The sequence below is a fragment of the Neoarius graeffei genome, chromosome 5, assembly GCF_027579695.1.
Source record: "Neoarius graeffei isolate fNeoGra1 chromosome 5, fNeoGra1.pri, whole genome shotgun sequence".
Taxonomy (NCBI): Eukaryota; Metazoa; Chordata; class Actinopteri; order Siluriformes; family Ariidae; genus Neoarius; species Neoarius graeffei.
In genome coordinates, this window is record NC_083573.1 from 30394971 (window position 1) to 30420606 (window position 25636).

The 25636-nt window shown below is 42.4% G+C and overlaps 2 protein-coding genes across 7 annotated transcripts in view; one reads left to right on the plus strand and one right to left on the minus strand.

The window, feature by feature from the left end:
• LOC132886624 (uncharacterized) overlaps nt 1-24489 on the minus strand; it is a 64329-nt gene extending 39840 nt beyond the window's left edge. For 3 of the 5 annotated variants that reach the window (XM_060921523.1, XM_060921515.1, XM_060921517.1), the window contains exon 1: nt 24322-24489. The gene's annotated coding sequence lies outside the window, so the exon portion shown is untranslated. Of the gene's footprint in view, nt 1-2154; nt 2490-15502; nt 15648-24321 lie in introns of those variants that run through there. The other 2 variants (XM_060921522.1, XM_060921521.1) reach the window with 2 other exon arrangements.
• Nucleotides 6660-13556, plus strand: LOC132886623 (protein NYNRIN-like). 2 transcript variants are annotated; one of them, XR_009654716.1, is made up of 4 exons: nt 6660-7238; nt 9793-10129; nt 10967-11111; nt 12520-13556. XR_009654716.1 is itself a non-coding variant. In XM_060921506.1 (2 exons), the coding sequence occupies exons 1-2, from the start codon at nt 10154-10156 to the stop codon at nt 12540-12542; spliced, it is 981 nt and encodes a 326-aa protein (XP_060777489.1). In that variant the 5' UTR covers nt 10136-10153; the 3' UTR covers nt 12543-13556. The 2 variants fall into 2 exon arrangements, 1 of the variants encoding a protein (XP_060777489.1); XM_060921506.1 differs by lacking the exons at nt 6660-7238; nt 9793-10129 and having other exon boundaries at nt 10136-11111.
• Nucleotides 24490-25636: the final 1147 nt, after the last annotated feature.

A 25636-nucleotide genomic window follows, 5' to 3' on the forward strand; every position in this document is an offset into this window, starting at 1 on the left:
AAACTCTCTGCTGCTTTTGCATCCATCTGTCGCCTGTATTCCTGACATTGGATAGGGAGCTATAGTTACCTGTTTTTTTTTTTTTGTTCTATAACCGGTTTGTTCACATTTTTCCAGATCCACACAGTGACATTCTGGTTGGTGTTATTGTTGCGAGCATTCTTTGTGCTGTTGCTCTTTTATGTATAGGTTGTAGATATTGGAAGACAAAAAGGCTTCGAAGGTAAGTCGCTCACATGGCTCTCACTTATTCTTTAAATGCTCAGTTAACTATTCTCTCTAATAGAAATTGGTAAAATTAACATTCTAACATCTGTTAGTGTGCCATGTTCTGTGTACAGATGGCTTCAAAATTGACGTGAATCTAGATGTGACTACAAATAAGCAGAGCAGGACCACGTTATTTCTATGGTAGAATTGGAGTCAAACAGCATTTGCTAAACTGTCACATCTGTACCTGCTTGCAATCAAGACTCCACTTCCCAGCATTCACAGCAGCCTGCCATGGATGACAACACCATCCTCCGCTTCACTGCTCACAACTCCCTGATTGCACACACCTGGACTCAGTCACCACAGCACACTATTTGAGCATGCTCAGTACACCAAGTCAATAGGAAGTAAATGCATGTGGCTGAGTTTGCCAAACCTTTTGCTTATTGTGCTGCTTTTCTGGTTTTGTACCTTGCCTTTTGATATTGCCTGTAATTGCCTGCCCAGCTAACAATTGAACATTCCATAAACATTCAGAGAACGTTTACTTTAAAGTTCTGGGAACGATCCCAGGGAATGTTGTAGTAAAAATTTTTTTTTAGAGTTTTTCTTATGTTATGGAATGTTAGGTCTTAACATTATGAAAAAAATGTTTTAGGAACCCAGTGAGAACCTTCATAATTTATTATTTTTGGTTTAAAAATAAATGAAAACAAGACATGAACATGTAATGAATGACTTTTATTTACAGCAGGTTCCAACTGAATACAATTATGTTACTGCTAATACTCAACTTTAAAAAATACAATCCAGCTCAAAGAAAAGACTCAAGTCATATCTGTATACAAACCATGTTTTGAAAGTTCAGAAAGTGTCTAAAATAATGTTCAATATGTATATTATGTAAATTTTTTTTAAATTCATTAGCTAAACAATATATTACTAATTTCAAATGTTGTGACTGAAAATTTTAGGCAAACTGAACCATCAAAATTCACTCAAGTTTTACAACAGAAATTAACTATAGTAATTAACACAGGGAAAAATATCATTTTACTTGTAAGTAATGCTCAAATCAAAACTATATATCATGCTAAGTATCATGCTAAGTAATTTTTTTCTTCTTTAAAAACATGGGTCTATATTAATTTCCATTGTGGAGCAAATAAGGTTTGACTGTAAAAAGGCACATTATTTATAATAAATTTACATTGAAATATCTGTAAAACTATTAATTTCTTTGATGAGTCAATATATCTAAATTTCAATGAAATATATAGGCTGACTGCAAAAAGTATAAATGTTTTGTTTAGCTCATCCATTACAAAGATGTTCAAGAATCACAACCAGGTGACAATCTATTCGCTGCATTATGTACCTGCTTCTTTGTCTGAAATGAAAGTTACGAACATTAGTCAGTTTTCTGTTGTGTGCCAATAGCACTGTACAAAATAAAACATGTAACACAGTTACTTAAATAAAGGAATGTCTTTCATTATCAGAAGTGAACAAGGGCAGTAATTACAATTTCCTGACTCTCATATTTCGACCCTCCAGGTCTTTGGGGTGCACAGTGTAGAAACTCAATCAGTTCCTCATGAACATCTCTCGTTTTAATATTTTTGTATGCTGCTTTACATGCCCCTGGGAAAAAATAAAGCATAATTGACCATATTGCGCTTTTTCCTCCCAGTGGTGTTTGGGGTCTACTGAAGCATTACTGCACAAGAGTATTCATGTATTATAATGTGCACGTGTACTCCTACTCACTGCTGAGATTACAAAAACACTATGTTTATTTTTCAATCTATTGGTCACAGGTGTGTGTGTGTATACACACACACACACACACACACACACACACACACACATTTATGCCTTATTTGCACTTCAAAATCTTTTTTCACTACCACTGATAGGAAGAAATACTGATGAACTAACCTTCATTGTTGGCACCAGTTCTTGGCTTGTTTCTCCTAGGTGTAGCCTGCATGTGGTGATGCTGAGCGCTGTGTCCTGTTCTCCTGATTCAGATGTGATGGAAAGTAGCTATTGTCTTCTTTGTATAGGGGATTGAGAATGTTGTGTTCTTCTGGTGTCACTTTGCATTGGGGATGGAGAATGTTGTGTTTTTCTGGCGTCGGTTTTTTTTATCTCCTGATTTGTGTAGATTTATTGAGAATTTATCTTCAAAATGCTCGTGATGTTGAAACACGGAAATGAGGCTGCTTTGTAGGCTGCACTTCCACACATGCTCACTTGGCCTTTTACTGCATCTTGAACGTTTTTAAATGTAGATATACATTATGAATATAATAGCATTGTACTCAAGACCTTTCTAACAAGCCCTCAAACACGAAAATTTGTTAATACATAAAGTTATGACGAATTTAATTTTTATCATTATTAAACGATAAGTAAAAGTTCACGAACAGCTAGACGGATGAGTACTGCCCCTGACTTAAATTACACTAATGAGCACTGCCCTTAGAAACGACACTCTAACTGGAAAATTTTCAACTCACACAATGTACATTGCATGAATTATTTTAAAACGTGGTAGACATAGAGTACAAATTTTTAAATCGTATATGATCTTTTAATTCTCATAAAATCTGTGAAATCTTATATAAATTAACATGAATAAATAGATTAATTTTACTTATACCTACGATCATGAATTCCAGTTTCTATATAATATGCAAAGAGGGCTTATATTATTTCTAAAATATAGGAAAAGTTTCTCTCTCATTACACTTGGATCATTGAGAGAAACATGCTGAAACTTTTATACAATATATTTCATCCAAAAAGTACTTTAACATCATTCTCTTTGTTTCATCTATGTTTCTACTCAAGGATTACTCTCAATAAACAAATTTATTCGGTAGAGCTTAGAAATTAAATTATACCTTTACACAAAAATGTAGCTGTGTTTAACAAATAACTGAAATCTTCAAAAATAAATTGATGTACATGTAATAACACAATGTTAAAGTGTTCTCTCGTGTTGTTTTTCGATATCTTCAGTGTTCTAGATATCTTGAGAAAATGTAAAGTGAATGCTGGCTGTAGAACAGAGGCTTTTAATAGGACCGAGACTCCGGCTCGAGAGTCCGGCTTTTAAAATGTTGGCAAGTTCAGGGCTGTAGCCAGCATTTTAAAATCACTGAGGCCATCCTTAAAAAAAATCCGTTTCCTGTCCACCGGGTGAGCAAAAAATTTTTCAGTATAGTACAGTGGTAATGCTCACTGACTACGACGCGGGAGATCGGGGTTCGAATCCCGGTCGGGGCAAAACATCATCCAGTAAGGGCCCTTAGGCAAGACCCCTCATGATATAACAGCCTACCTCAGGAATGAGTGAAGATATAACTGATAGAGTGATAGAGTCGCCCGGGTCAACAAGGTCTGCGTCAGTTGCTAGGGAACCAGGGCAAACTGATGATAAATGGGCTACTGGAACAAGACATTGATGTCTGAGGACAGAAAATACGGATTTGCTGGAATGCTACTATACAAGCAATCCATACATGCAGCGAATGTGGGACCATTGGATACTTCGAAACTTACAATCAAGGCTAACAAAGAAACAGCTGTTAGCCCAGTGTTACAACATCCGTAATCAAAATCTACTATCACAACTAGAGATTAATGAAATACAACAACGATGCTACGGCAAGGGGGAGCCAGGAAGACAGGTCAGCGGGAAGATGTCATCATCATCCCCACAACCAGAGATTGGGTACCAGGCCCTAACAGCCTCAACACAAGAGCTGCTGACCTGAGAAGGAAGATCGTGACCCAACTGGAAACCTGGAGCCCCCGACGAATACCGAAGCTGAGTTGCCAAGTACCTTCAGAAGTAGCATGTGAATGCTGCTCTGAAGACAATCTCCACAAGAACCATCACTGAGACCAACAAGCTGATACACAGTACAGCAACAGTAATCATGGAGATGCTTGGACACAAGGTGGGCTCGGGACATAAACAGTATCCACCATGGAAGAGACGATTAGAGGCCAAGATAAAGGCAGCATGGAGAGAAGTTAGCCAGTTAGCTGAACTACAGAAAGGGAACATGGTGAATAAAGGGGCACCCAGGAAGTACAACTCACTCTCCATACCAGAGGCATTCGAAACTGCCAAACAGCGACTAACAGCTCTGGCCACCCGGTTGAAGAGATACACCAAGGAGGGAGAGGCCAGGAGAATAAACAAGCTGTTCTCCACTGAACCAGCCAAGGTGTACTCTCAGTGGCAGGGGAACAACAACCGGTCAGACCCACCAAGAGCTGAGGTGGAAAAATACTGGAAAGACATATGGGAAAGAAAGCCATCACACAACACCGATGCCCAATGGTTAGTGGACCTAAGAGCTGACCACAGCAACCTCCCAGAACAAGAACTAGTAACCATCTCAATGGCAGACGTCCAAGAAAGAGTGTCAAAGATGAAGAGCTGGACAGCATCAGGCTGTCCATATGATCCATACGTACTGGCTAAAGAAGCTAACTGCACTCCATGAATGCCTAGCAGCACAGATGAACCAGCTGCTGAGGGATGAGACCCACCCAGAATGGCTAACCCAAGGCAGGACAGTCCTAATCATGAAGGACCCCCAGAAGGGACCCATCCCATCCAACTACCGGCCAATTACCTGTCTCTGCACAACATGGAAGGCCCTGTCAGGCATCATTGCGGCAAAAATGAGTAAGCATGTGGCTCAATACATGAGCGAGGCACAGAAAGGGATTGGCAGTAACACCAGAGGAGCCAGGCACCAGCTACTGGTCGATAGAACAGTCGCCCGAGACTGTAAGAAGAGACAGACCAACCTGTGCACTGCCTGGATTGACTACAAGAAAGTCTACAACTCAGTGCCACACACATGGATACTGGAATGTCTGGAACTGTATAAGATCAACAGGAACCTAAGGACCTTCATCCAGAACTCAATGGAAATGTGGAAGACAACCCTAGAGGCCAACTCAAAACCCATTGCCCAAGTCAACATCAAGTGCGGCATATACCAAGGAGATGTGCTATCACCACTGCTGTTCTGCATAGGCCTGAACCCCGTCAGTCGGATCATCACGAAGAGCGGCTACGGGTACCGATTCCGTAGTGGGGCAACAATCAGCCACCTGCTCTACATGGATGACATCAAGCTGTATGCCAGGAACGGGCGAGAAATAGACTCGCTGATCCACACCACCCGGATCTACAGCGATGACATAGGGATGTCATTTGGATTGGACAAGTGTGGCCGGATGGTCTCAAAGAGAGGCAAGATGATCCGGACTGAGGGGATTGACCTACCAGAGGGCAACATAGGTGATATCCAAGACAGCTACAAGTACCTTGGCATCCCACAGGCTAATGGAAACCATGAAGAGGCCACAAGGAAGTCAATCACAGCCAAATACCTCCAGAGAGTAAGGCAGGTCCTGAAAAGTCAGCTGAATGGTAAGAACAAGGTCTGAACCATCAACATGTACTCACTACCAGTCATCAGATACCCCGCTGGTATCATAAACTGGCCAAAGGAGGAGATAGAAGCCACAGATATCAAGACTAGAAAGTTCCTCACCATGCATGGAGGGTTCCATCCCAAGTCCAGCACCCAGAGACTATACACTAAGCGGAAAGAGGGAGGCCGAGGGCTAGTGAGCGTCAAGACCACGGTCCAGGATGAAACATCGAAAATCTGAGAATACATCAGAAAGATGGCCCCAAAGGATGAACTGCTAAGTGAATGTCTCAGGCAGCAGAACCCTGATGAGAGCGCAGAGGAGGCGGAGGAACAGACAACCTGGAGGGACAAACCCCTACATGGCATGTACCACTGTCAGATAGAGGAAGTGGCTGATATCAAGAAATCCTACCAGTGGCTGGATAATGCAGGACTGACAGACAGCACAGAGGCACTAATCATGGCAGCACAAGAACAGGCCATAAGCACAAGAGCCATAGAGGCCAGGATCTACCAGAGTAGATCAGACCCAAGATGCAGACTGTGCAAAGAAGCCCCTGAAACAGTCCAGCACATAGTAGCAGGGTGTAAGATGCTAGCTGGATCAGCGTACATGGAGAGGCACAACCAAGTGGCTGGGATAGTATACAGGAACATCTGCAACCAGTATGGAATAGAAGTACCCAAGTCCCAATGGGCCATACCACAGAAGGTGGCTGAGAACAACAGGGCCAAGGTTCTGTGGGACTTCAGCTTCCAGACTGACAAACAGATCCTGGCTAACCAACCGGACATAGTGGTGGTGGACAAAGAGCAGAAGAGGGTGGTGGTGATAGATGTGGCGATCCCAGCTGATGCCAACATCAGGAAGAAGGAACATGAGAAACTTGAGAAGTATCAAGGGTTGAAAGAGCAGCTGGAATGGATGTGGAAGGTCAAGGGTTGCGTGGTCCCCGTGGTAGTGGGGGCATGTAAGAATATAATCCTGAATACTCCTAAACCTACTCTTGTAAATGTGCGGCCCAAGGGTGACTGTCGTGTAGTGTAGCAGTTTAGGGTTAACTTTAGGCCAGAGATAATACGTGCTGCTCTGTACATTTTGTACTTTTCGTATGTTCTGTTCCTATTTCATATCCTGGTCAACTCACCATATAAGGAGTTGTTTTATTATACATGAAAGAGCAGACCATACACCCCCTAGAACAGGAGGAACCAGGAATGTGGTTTCAGTGAAACTAGAAGGTACAGAGAAAAGCAAAAGAGTATGTTCTCGCGGTTATTGAACTGTGCATAACTCCTGTGTGACCTTGATACTGAGTGTGCAAAACACATTCCATAACTTTCTACTGCTGATACTCCCTATGCAGAAGTGTGTATATATACGCCCTGACGCAGCTATGTGTCAGGACACGCAGAGAATAAACCAGATTGATTTAACTCATGTGGTTCGCTCTCTTCTTGTCCTCGGAGATCTCCTGGTAACGCATCTGAACAGCACGCAGCGCAATCTTAACAATTTGGTGACCTCGACGTGATACTCTCAATCAGGTAAGACATGTTTGATTGACTACCTGGTTGGAAGTAGTTCCGTAGTGCCCTAAGGAGGGCTTTGTTTTCCCTGGTTCGAGTCCAGGAAGAGCGCGCTATAGAAATTTGTGTAGTGCCCTAAGGAGGGCTTTGTTTTCCCTGGTTCGAGTCCAGGAAGAGCGTGCTATAGAAATTTAGATAAATATCTGCTGTTTGTTTCTGTTCAGATCCGTTTGCTTTACTGTACGATGGGGGGCTCGTATCCTAAACCTGAGGTCACAGACACCCCGGCGGAATGGATGAATAAGTGTGGTTTAGGCTATTACGTTACGCCGTGGCTGGACAATTTGGCTGGGTGGACGGAGGCAAATCCTCAGATTCCATCGTATCCCCGTGATGGGACGTTTAATCCAGGCTTTCTTGCTTCAGCGCACCGTATGATTTATGAAAGCTTAGGCGATCCGGATTGGGACCGCCCTTATATGCGCGCAGGGTATGATAAATGGTTTGACATGAAGAAGGTATGGGATAAATCAAAGGGTGTTTACACCCCGAGACCTGTTTTAAAGACTATTCCAAAACCAAAACTTTCTCAGTTAACCTCCCATGTAAAGCGAGGGAGGAATAGTTACGTCCCACTCATTCCTCATCTCATATACATGTCCAGTAAATTTGTTAGCACATGATTTAATGTGCAAATTAGAAGTAAATCTCACATCCACTCCAGATGGACTAACTATTGAAGTAAGTGAAATGTGCGGTGTGCAGTATGGGTTTGGAAGCCCTCTGTATGTGTATGTCTGGCAGCTCTGTTCAGATCAGCTCGCACACTTGAACACCTCATCAGTTGACACAGATTATATGATGAGGAGCGTTTGCTCGAAATAGTCGATGTGTTGCAACCTAGAAATGACGTCGCTATGAATATAAAGGAAGAAATAGCTCCGGCTCAGGAAGGTGGCCGTCCGCGTCAGCGCACCGTGTCGACATTTTTTTGGAGGGACACACCGAATGCTTTGCAGCTCCTGCGTGAGCAGTTAACTAGGTATTTACTGGCTATGAAACAAGCGAACCGTGATCTGTCGCAGGTTACTAACTGTAAACAGGAAAAGTCAGAAGTGACGTCGGCCTTTTGGAAACGTTTTGGTGAAGTTTGGCAGCACCTGGGTGGGTTAGAATTGGACATGACTCAACCCAATCCAATGTTCCTGTCCACCTTTTTATCTAACTGCCGCCCTGAGGTTCAGAACGTTTTGAAACATCACTTGAGCGATAGGACTCATTTGGTCCTTCGCCAAGCGGGTGAACGGTTGAGGACAATGGAAAGTGATGGGTTGTTAGATTGTAAGACTAATAAAGCATGTTTATCTGTGGCCCCACAGGGCCCCGGGTCGTATCGTCATAATAATGACAAAACACGCACCGGGCCTCGCACATGGTCGGGTGGGAACCGGAAGAAAACAGGCAGGTGCCACTATTGTGGAAAGGAGGGCCACTGGATGAGGGAATGCTATGCGCGGCGGAGGGATGAGCAGAGTAGGACGGGAGAATTAGGGGATGTGTTGCAAGGCCAGAATCCCGGACCTAAGGGCTATCGGCAGAATAACGGACAGGACCAGCGCTATCACGCCCCGCTATAGGGCTGCCCCCAGGGTACGGAATCCACAGCCGTTGCCATGTTAAATCTCTCTTTTAGCTCTCCTCGTAACGCGGAGCTCCCTCTTGTGCCTCTGTGTTTGGCAGGAAGGGAGTATCCGTTTATACTTGATACTGGGGCCACTATGTCCTCAGTAGGGAGGGATTATGAGGGTCCTTTATCTACACGGTTTGTTAGCTCTGTGGGGATAGAAGGGGTTCCTTTTGACTCTAGTTGTACACCACCCTTACCTGTCATCTGCACTCTGGACCCTTCATTGCGTTTTTCACACTCTTTCATTTTTATGCCAGAGTGCCCTTTTAATCTTTTAGGTCGCGACCTCATGAGTCTTCTCGGACTCTCGATCTCCTTTAGCGGCTCACACATGATTGTTGATACTCCGGACGGTGCTCCGCCTGATGTTTTTGCTCTATCCAGTTCTGTGCTGCCACATAACATTCTGAACGCTGCTTGTACGTCCCAAGCTCTTTCCCCTGTTCTCTCTGCTCTTCCTAACACCCTGTGGGCGGATCATAAGGACGATGTGGGCTCTGTGAGCTGCTCTCCGTATGAAGCTGTTATTAAACACTCTACACCTGTTTATGTTAAACAATACCCTCTGTCTCCTAGTAAGCTCGATGGTATTGACAATATTCTACAATCTCTTTTGCAGCAAGGTGTCGTGGTTCCTTGTGTCAGCCCGTATAACACCCCAGTGAACCCGGTCCCAAAACCGGATGGCACATGGCGCCTCACTCAAGATCTACGTAAAATAAATGAACTCATCGTTCCCGTGGCTCCAGTGGTCCCTGACGTTCCTTCTCTTATGTCTTCTATTCCGTGTGACCATGCTTATTTCTCTGTGATTGATTTGTGCTCTGCCTTTTTCAGTGTTCCTGTGGGCCATGAGACTCAGCCCCTGTTTGCTTTCACACACAGGGGAAGACAATACACGTGGACGCGGTTGCCACAGGGTTTCATTGACTCACCGGCGGTCTTCACTGCCGTATTGCGGGACGCGCTGGCTGATCTCTGTCTTCCCCGGGGCTCCACGGTGCTCCAGTACGCGGATGATCTTCTGGTAACGGCGGAGGATCAAGACGCTTGTGCTGCCGCCACATTGTCTCTCCTCACACTCCTGGCGCAGAAGGGTTTCAAGGTCTCCCGCACGAAGTTGCAGTTTTGCCTCACAACTGTTCGCTACTTGGGACATGACCTCTCCCAGGGTTCCAGGAGGCTTAGCCCGGAACGCGTTCAAGTCATTATGGACACTCAGGTACCTGCAACCAAGCACGCTCTCATGGCATTTCTGGGCCTCATCAATTACTGTCGTCAATGGATCCCTGACTGTTCAATCTATGACAAGTGTTTGCGTTCAGCTATAAGTCACTCAGATCCTTTGACTCAGCCCCTGGTCTGGACTGAGGACATGCTAACAGCCTTCAAGGCTCTGAAGCAAGCTTTGTGCTCCGCCCCTGCTCTCGGGCTGCCGAACTATCGTTTGCCGTTTCACCTGTATGTGTGCAATCAGAAGGGGACCGCCTCTGGGGTGCTGGCTCAGGAGCACGGGGGGGGCATGCGACCTTGCGCGTTTCTGTCTAAAACTCTTGACGCTGTGGCACAAGGGCTTCCTGGCTGTCTTAGGGCTGTTGCTGCGTGTGCTCTCATGGTCACGGACGCTGAAAAACTTGTTTTGTCGCATCCGCTCATTTTACACACTTCACATGACGTCGTGTACATTCTGCGGAATCTTAGCACTCAGCATTTGTCTGCTCAGCGTCGCTCTGGCTATGAGTTTATTCTTTTGGCCACAGAGCATCTCACTGTTAAGCCCTCCTCGTCGTTTGATTCTGTCGCCCACGCTCTTCAGCGTCTTCTTAACTCACAGGATGACGATGTTGCGTTTGACTCACATGACTGTCTTTCTAATATCGTTTTTGAGACTAGCATCCGCCCAGACTTACACTCCACCCCTCTTTCCACAGGCGATTCTCTTTTTGTAGATGGTTCCTGTTCCCGCCCTGCGGATGGTGTGTTCCTGTGTGGTTACTCTGTTTGTCGCCTCCCTGATGAAATTGTTGAAGCTCATTCTTTGCCTTTTTCTTCTGCTCAGGCTGCGGAGCTCTATGCTTTGACTCGCGCATGTATTTTGGCTCAAGACACAGACGTTACTATTTACACCGACTCACGCTACGCTTTCGGCGTGGCGCACGACTTCGGCCGCATTTGGGCGTCTCGGGGGTTTACGACAGCCGACGGTAAGCCCATTTCTCATTCTTCACTTGTTACTGATTTAATCACCGCCTGTCTCCTTCCGTGCACGTTGGCCATTGTTAAGACACGCGCGCACACAAGAGGGGACTCATTTGAAGTAAAGGGCAATTCATTCGCTGATCGAGTCGCTAAAGCTGCAGCCGCATCCGGTGTCCTGCCTCCAGGCTTTAATTGCGCTTTAGTTTCTACTGATCGCATGGTTAGCGCTGTCTTACCTGACATAGATCTCATTTCTATCCAGGCCTCGGCCTCTGTGGCAGATACACAGTTCTGGGACGCCCAGGGCGCGACAGAGAAGGGTGGCGTTTTGCTTGACGCACAGGGCCGTCTTTGTTTACCTCGTCACTGTACTCCCTTTCTCGTCCGCGAGTTTCATGGTCCCACTCATCGCGGCCGAAGAGGGGTAGTGGAGGATATGAACAGAACATTCTGCATCAATAATTTGCACACAGACGCACACAACATTCTGGACAAGTGTTTAACGTGCGCCCAGAATAATCTATCTAAACCAGGCGCGGTACATCAGCACCTTCCCATACCCGATACGCCTTTCCAAGAATGGCAGATCGACTTCACTCACATGCCAAAGCAGGGCCCGTTCAAATACCTTTTGGTCATGATTGACAAATTTTCACGGTGGATTGAGGCTTTCCCGTGCAGCAAAGAGAACGCCCGAACAGCAGTGAACAAACTTACACAGGAAATTATCCCACGTTACGGTCTTCCGGTAGGAATTGACTCTGATAAGGGAACGCCGTTCACCTCTAAGGTAACGCAGGAGCTATGTAAAGACCTCAAGATCAATTGGCGTTTTCATATCCCATACCATCCACAGTCCTCTGGCATTGTGGAGCGCGCGAATAGAACAATTAAGGGTAAGTTGCGTAAGGCTATGCAAGACGCAGGCACGAAAAATTGGGTCCAAGTTTTACCGTTGGTCCTCGCTGATATGCGCATGACTGCTCAGGTCGCTCTCGACAATTTATCTCCGTACGAGCTCGTCATGGGACGCCCCTTTCCTGTCCCTTGGCGTAGAGGCATGCAGGTTATAGGAACGGGTGATCTTGAAGTACATCTCAGCGAGTACGCGGTGGGTCTCATGCGGGTGCTGGATGAGTATTGGGCGAGAGTAAATTCCAAAAAGCCTCCCATTCCAGAGGCACACACTCACCCCTTTGAGGTAGGGGACAGAGTTTTAGTAAAGAGATTCGCTAAACTAAACGCTCCCATGGAGGAGTCACCCTACAGTGGGCCCACCGATGTACTCGCTGTAACTCGCACGGCTGTACTAACGGACCTTTTTCCACAGTGGATCCATGCCAGCAGAATAAAGAAGGCTCCAATGTAATAGAAATCTATATTGTTGATGCTTAACAGACTTTTGTGTTTCAGAAAGTTGCTGTGACAATAGCTGACGGCCTTTTCAGGGATCCCCTTCCAGCATCTGGAGCAATCCAGTTTCGGCTGATCTACAAAGAGGGGATGGTTGGTGAGTCTTGCAAAGTTCTGGGCTGAAGAGTCTGAAAAGCACGGGAGCCTGTGACATTTTTCGCCGTCTGCACCCTGTGAGCATTAGAGAACAAAGTCAGTGACCAGTATGACTTTCTTCATCATCGTGCTGATCTCAACGCTTGGGGCAGGGTTACCCGCACAAGCAATACACCGGGACCCAAGGGATAACGAGTTTTGGAAATATATAAACTTCACTGTAAAAACATCAATGAATATGAGTATACCTTGTTATGTGTGTTCTTTGTTACCCCATGACAGCAGCGATCCTTTTCCGGTCCGAATAGCCCCATCTAACTATTCTAAGGTTAATATGACATGGCTCAGCCTGTGGCCCTCGTATACTCAAATTAAGGTTTTCCTGACAGACAATACAGACCCAGAGGTAAGGTTGTCAATACACTGGGGTGTGAATAATACTCTGGGCTTGCGTCAGAGTATTAAAGAGGGGATTGTAAGAATATAATCCTGAATACTCCTAAACCTACTCTTGTAAATGTGCGGCCCAAGGGTGACTGTCGTGTAGTGTAGCAGTTTAGGGTTAACTTTAGGCCAGAGATAATACGTGCTGCTCTGTACATTTTGTACTTTTCGTATGTTCTGTTCCTATTTCATATCCTGGTCAACTCACCATATAAGGAGTTGTTTTATTATACATGAAAGAGCAGACCATACACCCCCTAGAACAGGAGGAACCAGGAATGTGGTTTCAGTGAAACTAGAAGGTACAGAGAAAAGCAAAAGAGTATGTTCTCGCGGTTATTGAACTGTGCATAACTCCTGTGTGACCTTGATACTGAGTGTGCAAAACACATTCCATAACTTTCTACTGCTGATACTCCCTATGCAGAAGTGTGTATATATACGCCCTGACGCAGCTATGTGTCAGGACACGCAGAGAATAAACCAGATTGATTTAACTCATGTGGTTCGCTCTCTTCTTGTCCTCGGAGATCTCCTGGTAACGCATCTGAACAGCACGCAGCGCAATCTTAACAGGGCACTTGGGGCAGTAACCCCCAAACTGGGAGAGTGGCTCCAGCAAATCCCAGGAACAACATCTGAAGCCTCAGTCCAGAAGAGCACAGTACTAGGAACATCGAAGATACTGCGCAGAACCCTCAAGCTCCCAGGCCTCTGGTAGAGGACCCGAGCTTGAGGATGACATGGATACCACCCCCCCGCCGGGGGTGAGAAGGAGATAGATTATATATATGGATGGATAAGAAATTGCAATGCTGTGTTTGCTTTTTCTTTCAGTACTTTTTTATTACAAAAGCAGACACATTTAATAAAATATGACCGTTTAATCAACTGAAACTTATACAAAAACTTTAACTTAGCATTTTAAATGCTGACTGCAACATTTGCAAAACTTTTACAAAGGTACTTAAAATGTCCGACACACAGACTTTTTCTAGTTCTAAATCGACCATTAGGCCTAGTTCGGATGAAATTTCACTATTAAAATGATCACTGAATGATTTGTTTTTCTGAATCTTTACTATTTTGATGTTCGCTAGAATACCATTTTGCGATTTCACACTTAAGCAAATGTTTGAAAACTCCGGATCTCCTTCCTTCATGGTGGCTGCCATTTTTTTGTGCCGCACGGCGCATGCACAGAGCTGATTTGATTCTATATTCTGCGCGGAATGCAGGGCTTTCCACAAGCGCCGGCTGCCGGCCATACAGCCGACTACACAATTAAGTCCAGCCGGCTACTTTAATGACTATTATTTTTGTAGCCCACAGGCTCTAAATATTAATTTTCGATTTTAATTAAATTAAATGTTTATCTAACGGACTGACAATAATGTCAAACTGAACCGCACTCATTTAAGTTGTGATTCGCGCTGTTTGTACCGATAATAACCACAAATTCCCCACCGACTTCGTTAATCAAGGGAGAGCAACTCATCCGCGGCCCCGACATGCGGTGTATGTGCGTGCACTTGGCGGAGGCAGTAGTGTGTCGGAGGGAACAGAAGCAGAGATGACGCTTATTTTGTCTCCGGTAAACCAGTCTTCTCTCGTTCAATTACGTGCTGGCATCAAAAGACACCATTGGTTGTAAATGAAACCAAACTGAGTCATTGGAGTGTATTTTCATACACAAATGGAGAAATGTTCGCTGAGTGTTTAATTGTGTAGCCCCACTGCAGACCGTTGTCGTTGTTAATTCATAGCATGCTCAGCTGCGTGAATGTGTCATGCACCGAAAATAAGAGATTTACAAGCCAGGAACGCCTCATGATGCAATACGCAAAAAAAGAAAGAAGATTTACTGCCATTTTACTTTGTATTTGAGTAAAGTGAATAAATAAATAGTCTGTGGAAAATACATTTAATCCTGGGAACTGCGTGCACAGGAGTTTATTTTGTGTTTACTCCCCCCCCGGCTGGCTACTTATTTGTCATGGCTGGCTAGTATGAGCCTTAGTGGAAAGCCCTGGGAATGCGGAAATGTCAAGTTCGATTTTAGATTTACGAACCCGAAAAAAATGTCGAAAAACCGGCATTAAAAAAAAAATTTCAACCGCACAAACGGCACTCACCCGGCCGGTGGACCGGAAACAGAACATTTTTTAATAATGGCCTGAGGTCTGTGATGCCAAAGCGCGCGCCGAAAAAATTTTGACATATTTAAATGAGAGGGGTGAATTACACACCACACAAGAGATCTATTCCTGAAATTACTTTTAATGGTGTTTGAACTGAATATCATCAGTTTTGAAAAAAAAAATCATGTATGTGGCAAGAGTAAGAATAATTTAAGTTTGATCTGGCCCAAGCAATGGGGACAAAACTGCGCTGCTTCACAAATGTAAATTTAACAGCTTCATGAAATTGCACTGATGGTTACCATGGAAACCCCATGTCTCCTGCATTGCGTTCCTCCCCTGAGTCGCGCGTTCATTCACTTTTGTGTTCTTGGTCTCAGAGCCACGCGCATGAAACAGACACAGAAGACAGAATCAGCGTTTAACATAATTAATAATGCGGGCGGCATGGTGGTGTAGTGGTTAGCGCTGTTGCCTCACAGCAAGAAGGTCCGGGTTCAAGCCCCGTGGCCGGCGAGGGCATTTCTGTGTGGAGTTTGCATGTTCTCCCCGTGTCTGTGTGGGTTTCCTCCGGGTGCTCCAGTTTCCCCCACAGTCCAAAGACATGCAGGTTAGGTTAACTGGTGACTCTAAATTGACCTTAGCTGTCATAGTACAAAACAGATAAAAAGCGTATACAAAAAACAAACAAAAAAATGGTGCAATAGGTGTAAAGTGATCCAAGTAAGTCAAGTATGAAATAGATAAAGTATACAGTGTGCACAGAATGACGGTATGAGTGTGCAGATATTTTACAAGCATGGACGTAGCGGATGCAGGGTACACGGGGGACATGTCCCCCGCACTTCCCGTATTTGTGCCCTCTGTCCCCCGCACTTTTTACAGCCATTACAACCACTCAGTTCATTTTTAACATGTGTAAACGTGTTTTTCCGAGCCGCCTCTAAACACATCATGAGCAGGCAGCGCTAAGGTGGCAAACAAACACTGCTGTCGTGTGTGATCAGAGACGCTTTAGAAAATATTGTATGAGTATCTTTGGTGTGATTCAGATCTGGGCAGTGCTTCTGTATATTCAGCAAACCAGCCAAGAGGCTAAAGACTTTAGACAGTTTTTTCCAAACAAACCGTGTAAGTTGAGTAATGCTGTTGAATGTAGATAATGTTTAGCTAAAAGATGACAAATAGATGTCAATTTAGTTAGTTAAGCTAGGTAGCTACGTTAGAGGCGGTAGTAACTAGTTACATTTACTCCGTTACATTTACTTGAGTAACTTTTTGGATAAATTGTACTCTTAAGAGTTGTTTTGTTGCAAAATACATTTTACTTTTACTTGAGTAATAGTATTCTAAAGTAACAATACTCTTATTTGAGTAACGTTACTATTTTGGCTACTCTAAGATTACTCACTTCTGTGTAGAAAATAAGAATATAAATGTATTTGTGTTCCTTTGACTGTTATTTTTGTAAAGATTAAATTTATTTTTGTGGTAGTTAAAGTTTAAAGTACATGAATTTGCTGATTATTATTACTGTATTCCTAATTCTATTTCAAAATGTTGCTTTCCACATATTTTTTAATCTTTATTGCCACAATAGAAAGAGCAGGGTGAGAGAGGAGACAGTGGATCAGAGGCCAACAGGGATGATTATGCAGGGTCACAGGTGAGAAGAGAATATAACTAGCTACGTCACTACTACTATTCTTAATTCTATTTATAAATTTTACTTTATAGATTTGTAGATTTTGACTTTAGATTTTGATAGTATATCATTTTAAAGAACTAAAGTCGGTTCCCTGGTGCTGTGCTGTTTGTGGTTATGTGGTTCTTTAGCTGCTAAGGAGAGGTGCAATTGAATGTGAGAGCACAGCAAATTCCTCAGTGTTGAATTAACACCCAGACCAGAGTGTTTATATAGGTGCAATTGGACCTATATAAACACTCTGGGTGTTAATTCAACACTGGGGAATTTGCTGTGAGGATGATAAATCACTCAATAGACCTCTGAACAATTTGTCCCCCTCACTTCTAAAATGATGGCTACGCCCCTGCTTCTGGATTCATGCAGGAAAAGTTCACCGTGTGCTCTTTATAGACTCGATCTGCGATAGATAGGCCTGACAATTACAAAGACAGTGTTGTTCGTTCTTTCTTTCTTTCTTTCTTTCTTTCTTTCTTTCTTTCTTTCTTTCTTTCTTCTCACATAGTTTAAAGGTCCCATGGCATTAAAATTTCACTTTCTGAGGTTTTTAACGTTAAAATGAGTTCCTCTGACCTTCTTAAGTCACCCCAGTGGCTAGAAATTTCATAATGTGTAAACAAAACTATGCCCAACATTTGAGAATGGCGCATCAAAACAGCGCGTTGATAAACTCTTCCCTTGCCTACGTCAGCAAGGGAGATGATCCCCACGCCCCCCATCTGGATTCCCACCCACTGTATGGATTGCCCGCCCAGCTCAAAAGTTGCCACCAAACATGGAAGTTGTGCTGTACATGGATGTGACAACACAGAAAGGAGTCTGTTTTTACTGCCGACGGGAGAGCCCCTGAAGACGCAGTGGCTTAATTTTATTTACTTCAATAATACGCCATCGAGTCTACCTAAGACGGTGTATGTTTGTCGGAAGCATTTTCCTGATGAATGTTTCCACAACTTGGGACAGTACAGGGCAGGTTTTGCACATCAACTATCACTGAAGCCTGGGTCCGTACCAAGCATCCCTGCCGCATCAGCCACAAACACCGAACAAGTAAGTGTATAACTGTTAAGTCGTTTTGCCGTGTTTTAAAATCGGTGCCACGTTAGCCTTGCAATGGCTATATTAGCTGTGCAGCTAACCGCTTCCTGCAGTTAGCCAGGTACTCTGTGCTACAAAACCAAAAAGCATGCAGCATGCTCTGTTATAATAGCCAATCAAAACAGTTTTTACAAAGACACCCACATTCTTTTTTTTAAGTCACTCGTTCATTTTATTTGTTTGTTTGTTCAGTAAAAACCCAAACATTTGTTGAATTTATTTTATTTCCTCGCGTCGCACCTTAATGACGTCAGCGTGCGGTATTTTTCCCTTCGTGGTTTGTTCCTTCTCTCTCACCATAGTAAGACACCCACATCTGCTTGTTCTGACCCACTGGAGGTAGCGTCACAGTGCTGTTAGCCAATCAGAGGTAACACGTTTACATGTCATGAATATTAATGATAAGACCCGCCCCCACCCTCTACCCTTCCCCGCCTCCTGCTTCTCATTAGCAAAACGACGCACTGGGAAAAGCGCTGAAATGGGGCTTTCTCCCAGGAGGCTATATCTACGTGCCGAGGGTTCATTTCAAGAAAGGCTGCGGATATAACATCCGGAAACCTCCACGAGCCCATTTAAAGCATCAACAAACCACCATGCCATGGGACCTTTAAAAAAAGAAAAAGTAAAGGTACAAAGTACATGCTGGAGGAGGGGAGGAAACCTAAATGGCTTATAATTAGCCCTCCCCCATCCAACACACACACACGTCTCATCTCATCTCATTATCTCTAGCCGCTTTATCCTGTTCTACAGGGTCACAGGCAAGCTGGAGCCTATCCCAGCTGACTACGGGCGAAAGGTGGGGTACACCCTGGACGAGTCACCAGGTCATCACAGGGCTGACACATAGACACAGACAACCATTCACACTCACACCTATGGTCAATTTAGAGTCACCAGTTAACCTAACCTGCATGTCTTTGGGGGAAACCGGAGCACCCGGGGGAAACCCACGCGGACAACATGCAAACTCCTCACAGAAAGGCCCTCGCCGGCCACGGGGCTCGAACCCGGACCTTCTTGCTGTGAGGCAACAGCGCTAACCACTACACCACCGTGCTGCCACACACACACACGTCACAATATTAAAAACAATAAGTTTACAAGCAGAAAAGTGTAAGAGTAAACATACTATCTGATTAAATAACTAATACTATCTAATTAAACATACTATCTGAGTAAATAATTAAGTTAATAGGTACTTGAGCAATACAGCAAATAGCTTTTTAAGACATATTTAAAGCCAACCAATGATGTGGCGGCTCTGATTGAGGAATCAAGACTATTCCATACATTAATGCATATTCTACACTGGATTGGGCTAAAGATGTTCTAAAGAGAGGAACATGAAGTTGACTCCTTTGGCAGGTAGAGTAATTGTAAACCAGTGAGTTAGGGCTTATAAAGTTATCAAATGTTGAAGGGAGACTGTTTGTAAGGAACCTAAATGCAAAGAGACAAAGCTGTAGTTTGTTGATATCCATGATATTTAAAACTTTTAGCTGCTGGAATATGGGCTTTGCATGAGTAAGAAAACTAGAAGTAGCAGCTATCTGCACAAACTTCTTTTGCAAAGAAACAGTCGGAGGTAAGGTGGTTTGACAGGTGCTACCCCACACGATATTACAATAAATAAGGTAGGGGTAAATGAGGCTGTTATAAATAGTGACAATAGTCTTTTGAGCAAGGAGATATCTAATTTTTTCCAATATCCCAATAGTTTTAGCAATCTTCTTACTTAACATGGAAATATGGGGCTTTCAGCTCAGTCTATTGTCAATAATTACTCCTAGAAATTTTGCCTGGGTTTCCTGCATAAGAGAGGCATTATCAAGGACAATTTTGGACTTCATGCTGTCATAAGTTTTATTTTTACTGTTGAAAATGAGGAAGTTTGTCTTTTTTATATTTATGGATAATTTGTTTGCTTGGAACCATGTAACAACCTTTTCTAGTTCTTGACTGGCCAATCATATAAGAGAATCAAAGTTCTTGTGAGAGAGGAATATATTTGTGTCATCAGCAAATTAAAAAAAAGAATCAAGGAGGCTTCAGCAAGATCATTTATGTAAATCAAGAACAACAAGGGGCCTAGAATTGATCCTTGTGGTACGCCACATTGGATTTCTTTGCAGGAAGACTTAATTTCATTCAATGTTACATATTGTTTTCTGTTATTTAGATAACTCCTAAACCAATTTAAAGCAATATCACATATGCCATAGGCTGATAGTTTTCTAAGGAGTATAGAGTGGTCTACTGTGTCGAATGCTTTAGAAAGATCTAAAAATATTCCTATTGTAAATTCTTTGTTGTCAATAACTGTAGATATTTTGTCAGTGAGTTGTATAAGAGCCAGAGAGGTAGAAAATTCTTTACGAAATCCATACTGATGTTTATAGAAAATATTATTAGTATTAGTATTTCAAAAGGTGATTGTATATGAGTCTTTAAATTTTTTTTTTAGATAGACTGGGTAAAACTGAAATTGGTCGATAACTGTTCATTGATGTTGGATCACCACTTTTAAAAATAGGAATTACTTTTGTGATTTTTGTCCCACTTGGGACCTCTCCACTTTGGAGTGACAAGGTAAGGATATGAGTGAGAGGGGTAAGGATCTGAGGAAGGGCTATCTTTAAAATTTTGGAACTAATATTATCATATCCAGCAGCAGAATCTTTTAGCTTTAGAACAATATCAGCTATTTCAGTGGAGGTTGGGGGCTTGAAAGAGGACAATCAGACATTGTGGGAGGTCTTAATGTAATTTAGGGGATCTTTGTGATGAGTATTAATTTTATTTGCTAAATTTGGACCAATATTGACAAAAAAAACTTATTAAATTGATTACACATTTCATTATTTGTAAGAATTTTGTTGTCAACTTGCACCTTTTGTGGGTTTGGACTTGTACTTTTCGTATGATTCATTACTTCATTGATAATGTTCCAGGGTTTTTTTTTTATTTACGTTATGAAAACTTTTTATGAAAATAATATTTTTTGCAATTCTCAATAAGTGACTTAGTTTGTTCCAGAATTTTTTATATACATTTCTATTCATCGGTATTGGAGACTTCGATTTGAGTAAACCCTTGCTTAACCATGGTTTATTGCAAGCATGTGGTGGGGCAGGCCCGGCGCCAGGAACAGTTTACTAAGGGGGCAATTAGAAATCGCAAGGGGGCAAATATTTTTCATATAGTGTGTAGTAGTGATGGCGGTCTGACAACATGTTTCAAACAATTAACTGCGCCAACCACAAAACCACGGCCCCGAAGGTTGCTTTAGTCCGGGAAAATCATGTGGCATATTACCAGGGCAGTTGCGCTTTATCAACCCCCGTGCCCACCTGTTAACCCTCCCCTCCGATTTTCTCACAGACACGCGGTACAACCGGAAAGATGCCAAACATAAAACAACACACACAAACCTACAGGCAAGTCCTTTACATTTAAAATACATACAAATAGCTCCGCGGCATGAAAACAAAACGTCAATGCAAGTAACGCTAACCACTTAATCCGCGATCCCAGTTTAGGCGTGTAGGGGACTAAACACTCTGAAGTGATGAATTTTCACCCCCGCTGCATGGGGGGTGACGTCAACGACACATATTCTTACGCTATTTGCGCACAAAGCGGACCATATATGAACACATACACCAACATAAACGGAGATAAACTTAGCCTACAAAGAAAGAAAATGGATTCACAATATTGTGATTGAATTCGTTTAATTCGGTGGGGGAAAGACTACTCCCGTAAACTGACTGCATATTACAGGATATTGCAGAGACAGTGCACTTGTAAGTGTAGACTACATGTAAAACCCCCCGCCCGCACGACCCCTCCCCTTGTCCTTATCACAGGTCTGTGTGTGCGCGGCTGTGTCAGCATTTCACACACACACCCACAATAACTAGTCCCCAGTAGTTAGGATTGATACATATGTATAAAACAGGGTTAATATTAAATTCAGGCTTTTTGAAATAATCCTACCTTAATACAGTTGAATTCTATGATTGCAACGTAAGAATCATAACAACCAATCAGATTTGTTCTACCGTGCCAGTTTTAGTAGTGATTTATGTGAAATGTATTTTTGTGCAATGCGCAACCACTTAATAAAAATGCAAATTATTAATACGTCTATAATACATTATATTTTCATAAGAAAACAATTAAGTGATCTGAGTCTCCGTTGAGGGGGCGGGGCTGTAGCCACGAGGGGGCGACGCCCCCTTTCGCCCCCCCATGGCGCCGGGCCTGTGGTGGGGTTTTGCTGTTTTGAGGGGAAAACATTTCTTAAATATAGAGGTGAGCATGTTGTGAAATAAGTCATATAATCTACTGGTATCTGTTTCCTCAAGTACTTCTCTCCATAATGTTTTGGAAAGCATGTCATTGAATGCAAAAAGTACTTCTCTAGAGAAGGACTTTTTGCATTGCCATAGTAATTATTTAAAAAGTTTGAGTCAGGATCTAAATACGAAACAGGAGATTCATTATCTTAATTTTGATCAAACGGGCAGAATACAAGAGAGCTCAGGTAATGTGGGTCAGGTGCCTGGCCGAAAGGTTGCTCTGGAGCAGATCATGGCGGTTGGAGAATAAAATGTAGGAGTGTCAGTTTCCATTATCTACATGTATACTATAAAAATCATATATCATTATATATCATTAAAGAACATCATGCTAGGGCATATCTGCATTTTGTTTTTTTTCCGGATAACCAATCGGTCATAGTTTATTCTTGTTTTTATAAATAATGTTTATTTTATTCATTATTAGTTTATAGAATATTTATCGTTCTTATTATGATTTTGGTAAATTTTTGGTTTGTTTTTCCAGCTCAGGTGCAGCTTCAGATTAAATAAAGAACTTAAAAAAAAAAAGCCTTCGTAAGTTTGGAGATAATGAAGGCTGAGGAAAAACGGCTTGTGCGTAACGTCGCCTGCGTCCTGCTGGAAGTTGTGAGTAGCTCGCTAAGAATAATCGTCATCGGGAAACTCACTCCAGATTTATAAACCCTTTTATAGATTTAGATTTCAAGAAAAACGGTTCTCTCTTTCTTGAGAGAGAGAGAGAGAGAGAGAGAGAGAGAGAGAATGATGTTTCTCACTAATGCATCATTTTCCTCACAATGGAAAAAAAATGAGCTAAAACAGAAAAGACCCCCAGCAGTGAAGGTTCTAGGTTTCTGACGTGAAACAGTATGAGAAATTACAAATGAGTGTTGTTGGTGGGAGACGGAGGAACAATTGTTTAGTCATTTGGAAGGAAAAGCGGTATTTAGGTCAGTGTTGTAGGCTACCACACAACAACAATAATAATAATAATAATAATAATAATAATAATAATAATAATAATAATAATAGTTTATTACAAACAACGATTATTGTTACTCTTTCTTAAAAACAACAACAATTATTATTGTTGTTTTATTACATAACATCAACTAATTATTATTATTATTATTATTATTATTATTATTATTATTATTATTATTAATAAGAATAATTTGTGTAATTGGCCAGCAGAGGTAGGCTATTCTTACTTCTGTAAGTATGTACCTACTTTGGTACCCGCACACGTGTGTGTGTGTGTGTGTGTGTGTGTGTGTGTGTGTGTGTGTGTGTGTGTGTGTGTGTGTGTGTGTGTGTGTGTCCCCTTCTTCCTCGCATTTCTTCTCCCATTCCCAGCCTGACCTTCTGTTAAGATATCCAGCTGGCTCGGGAAGGTTCTTTTTATTTTTTTTCTCGCTTTCTTTATAGACATGTGGATTGTATGATATAATATCCTAAAAATCTACTCCAGTAAGTTAGATTTGGCAGAAGCTCTTGTGCAATGCGGATTGTGATGCAGAAAGAATGAAAGTATGATTATTTGTGTGCTCGTCGGTACTTTATTATATTACTGTGTTCCACTGTGTCCAAATCTAGTTTGAGAGTTTCTTTTAACGAAGTTAAGGGGCTGTAAAATGTTTTGGACAAGCACTATCGGGCTCCTGAAGCTTTACTTTAGCGAGCTATAATGATCTATGCAATTATTTTTCAAAGTGCTGAAGAAAAATACAACAAACCGCGTAGTTAAAAAAGAAAGTAAAAAATTCCATCGTCTTTGTTAACAAGTTCACTTCCGCGAAGAGCGCGCGAGCACATAATTCACCTTCATTTTAACAAATAAATCAATAAATACAATCTTCACCACACAATCTGCGCTCCCAGTTTCCCTCACAAAGAAACTCCTTAAAATCAGCATGAACCCAAAGATTACAGGAATTAATCTGGAAATGAAGGATTCTCCTCTTACCTCGAATGAAGTCCGTAAAACAAGATCTGTTTAGTGTCCACTCTATCTATCTATCTATCTATCTATCTATCTATCTATCTATCTATCTATCTATCTATCTATCTTTAGAGCTATAAGATTAACTAATTCGCTAACAATACAAATGTCGTGCAAAAATGTAGTTTAGAATGAAACTGAAACCTCAAGCTCCAAACGAATCCAAGGTCGCTTTAATGGATCATATCCGGCATATAAACAAAAGAACAATCGTTAAAGGAAAGTCGTAATCATCGGCATAATGGCAGAATGATGAAATAACCAAAGACTAAGTAATTCATCAACTAAAACGGTTAAATTTAAAAAGAAGGAAAAAACGACTTGTGGGTCTATTTGGCGCACAATCTTTTCTGCATTCAAACAATATAATAATAATTATTATTAGCGGCACGGTGGTGTTGTGGTCAGCACTGTCGCCTCACAGCAAGAAGGTCCGGGTTCGAGCCCCGTGGCCGGCGAGGGCCTTTCTGTGCGGAGTTTGCATGTTCTCCCCGTGTCCGCGTGGGTTTCCTCCGTGTGCTCCGGTTTCTCCCACAGTCTAAAGACATGCAGGTTAGGTTAACTGGTGACTCTAAATTGACCGTAGGTGTGAATGTGAGTGTGAATGGTTGTCTGTGTCTATGTGTCAGCCCTGTGATGACCTGGCGACTTGTCCAGGGTGTACCCCGCCTTTCGCCCGTAGTCAGCTGGGATAGGCTCCAGCTTGCCTGCGACCCTGTAGAACAGGATAAAGTGGCTAGAGATGATGAGATGAGACAAAAGCTCCTGTTTCAGTTTGATGCAAATCAGTGATCTCGAAAAGCACAGGCACTGAAGATTAAGCTCTTTACTTAAACTTATTTCAGCTGTTGTGCAGCGCTTGATGGAGCAAAAGTAATTGTTTGGAACACACAAGACTATCTATCCCATCAATTTCTATCCATCTCATCTATTTCTACCTATTTCTATACCATGTATTTCTATATGTCTATCTAACCCATCTATTTGTATCTGTCTGCATCATCTATGGCTATGTACCGCATGTATTTCTATCTATCCCATTTGTTTCTAACTGTCCATCTATCTTGTCTATTTCTGTCTATCTACCTATTTCTATCTCACATCTGTTTCTATCTGTCTACCTTGTTTATTTCTATTTGTTCTATATATCACGTTTTATTTATTACATTTTTATCTATCTCACCTATTTATATCGCATCTATTTCTGTCTCTCATCTATCTCTGCCTATCTGTTTGTATATTTCATCTATTTCTATCTGTCTGTCACATTTTTCAATCT

Coding starts and splice junctions, on each gene's coding strand:
- LOC132886623 (XM_060921506.1), top strand. CDS start 10,154: ATGGCATTTCTGGGCCTCATCAATTACTGTCGTCAATGGATCCCTGAC. Junction 11,112..12,519: donor GGGGTTTACGACAGCCGACG/GTAAGCCCATTT, acceptor TTTGTGTTTCAG/AAAGTTGCTGTGACAATAGC.